The following is a 1,955-nucleotide window of genomic DNA, read 5'->3' on the forward strand; positions in this document are numbered from 1 at the left end:
ACGGAATATCTGGTTTTCCTCCAGAATCTGGGAGGTGCAGGCACAGGTGGGGAAGGGTGCAGGAAACCTAGAAAGGTGGGGGTCCCAGTGGGGAACCATGTTTTCCAGTAAAGCCACCTCGGCTCATTACTCTGCCTGTCTGAGGAATGGGGTGCCACGTTGGCATCAGAAGGTGAACTTGCAGCGGCTGGTTTCCTGGAGTGGAAACTGAGGCCCAGGCCACACAGCACAACGTGCAAGGGAGTGCTGTCCATGGTCCTGCCGCCGCCTTATCCCAGACCCGGAAAAGGTTCCCGTGGAACAGCCACCTGGAGGATCAGCCGCACCCTTGGCCGAGGCCTGGATCCTTGAGCTCATCAGGCCAGGCCCCACCCAGCTCTCTGCTCGCCCGATTGTTGTATCTAGGCCCCGCCCTCCCGCCGCGATAGGCTGTTCTCGAAGAGACCCACCCAACTCCCCACACGTGGGAGTGGGCCCCGCCTCACTCACTGATTGGCTGGTCCTCCAGGAAACGCACGTTGTGCAGAGCCTCCCCCTGCTTGGCTCGCAGGTTCTGAAGCCAGAAACGGATGATGCTCTGTCGCTCCTGCAGGGGACAGGGCGTGAGTACAGCGAGTAACGCCTGCAGACCAGGGATGTGCAGGATGTGCAGGATGTGCAGGATGTGCAGGATGTGCGCTGGGGGCTGAGCCGGCGCACCTGGGAGGTGAAGAAGCGTAGCTCACTCTCCACATTCTCGTAGATAAAGTCCTCCTCGCAGGAGAAGCCGCGGGTCCCCCCGCCAAACTCCGCCTTCACTGCTTTCCGCAGACCCAGCTCGTCGGCCCCTCGGAGGAGGCTGCAGGAAGGCAGGGGAGTGCGTCACGGGGAGACCCTGGCGCCCTGTCCTGGAGGGAGGGATGGTGCCCCTGGCGGCCGCCCGAGCCAAACACAGAACGGCTGGACCTTGTCGTTGGTGCTCGGAAGGGCAGGGGGCTGGGCGTCAGGGTCGGCGAGAGGCCGGGGACAGGGACTCGCCTCTCATACGTGGCGGTGACGAAGAAGGCATAGGCACGCGTGCGGCGGTGGTGGCGGACTTGCACTATGAGCTCGGGGATGCCCACGCGGATGTGGTTCAGCAGCCAGAGCAGCGTGTGGTCATCCGTCGTATCTGCCAAGGGTTGCAAGGGCTGAGGAGTCTTGCCAGGATGGGTCCGAGGTCGCTTACAGACTCCCACTCAGGGGAGCCCGTCTGAGCACGGTGCGGGTGGGCACGGGTACCTGGGAAGGTCATCAGCACGTCGCAGTTCTCCGTGGGCACAGTCTTCATCCACGCCTTGTGGGACACCAGGTACCGACCCGCTTGCAAGAGCCGCTTCCCAAAAAGCTTATCTGGGGGGACGGGGTGGGGCAGGCCGTCCAGGCCGTGGTCAGGCCACTTCTGGACCAGGAGCCTGGCCTCCAGCCCTTGCCCCCGCTCACACACTCACCAGGGCTCCTGGGCACTCAGCCTGGCTTTCAAGGCCCTGCAAGCTCTGGACTTGGCTTGTTTCCTTGCCTTCAAGTCCTTGCACCAGCGGAACCCTCCTCCAGGAATGCCCTTCCCCCCAGACCCTCTCTTACAAATCTTACTCATTCTTGAGGCCCAGATCCGCCTCCAAAACCACAACTGATGGGGCTGCTTACTCGCAGCCCTGAGCGCTTCACCAGATTATGTCAGCGAGTCTTCACAGCTGGGCGTGATGCTTACCCCCATTTCACAGGGGGAGAAACTGAGGTCCAAAGCATGTAAATCACGCGCCCAAGGTCACACAGCGGAGCTGGGGCTCGAACCCAGAACGGTATGATTCTATACCCTTTGCGGAGAGGAACTCTCAAGCGCAGCCCTGCCTGGCCCCGATCGGTAGCCCCAGGGGTGACGGGCCGCAGCCTCCAGTCTGGGCTCCAGGAGGGGCGTGTCCGGGTCTCTGCGCTGG

The 1,955-nt window shown here is 62.6% G+C and overlaps 1 protein-coding gene across 1 annotated transcript in view; it reads right to left on the bottom strand.

The window, feature by feature from the left end:
- ANO8 (anoctamin 8) overlaps window positions 1–1,955 on the bottom strand; it is a 10,356-nt gene that overhangs the window by 7,686 nt on the left and 715 nt on the right. The window contains exons 2-6 of the mRNA XM_014538454.1: window positions 1,261–1,464; window positions 1,018–1,150; window positions 700–838; window positions 490–586; window positions 131–207 (exon numbers count right to left, since the gene is read on the bottom strand). Of these exons, the coding sequence (XP_014393940.1) occupies window positions 131–207; window positions 490–586; window positions 700–838; window positions 1,018–1,150; window positions 1,261–1,464 (650 nt within the window). The remainder of the gene's footprint in view (window positions 1–130; window positions 208–489; window positions 587–699; window positions 839–1,017; window positions 1,151–1,260; window positions 1,465–1,955) is intronic.

This window comes from Myotis brandtii, unplaced genomic scaffold (assembly GCF_000412655.1).
Source record: "Myotis brandtii unplaced genomic scaffold, ASM41265v1 scaffold1040, whole genome shotgun sequence".
NCBI lineage: Eukaryota > Metazoa > Chordata > Mammalia > Chiroptera > Vespertilionidae > Myotis > Myotis brandtii.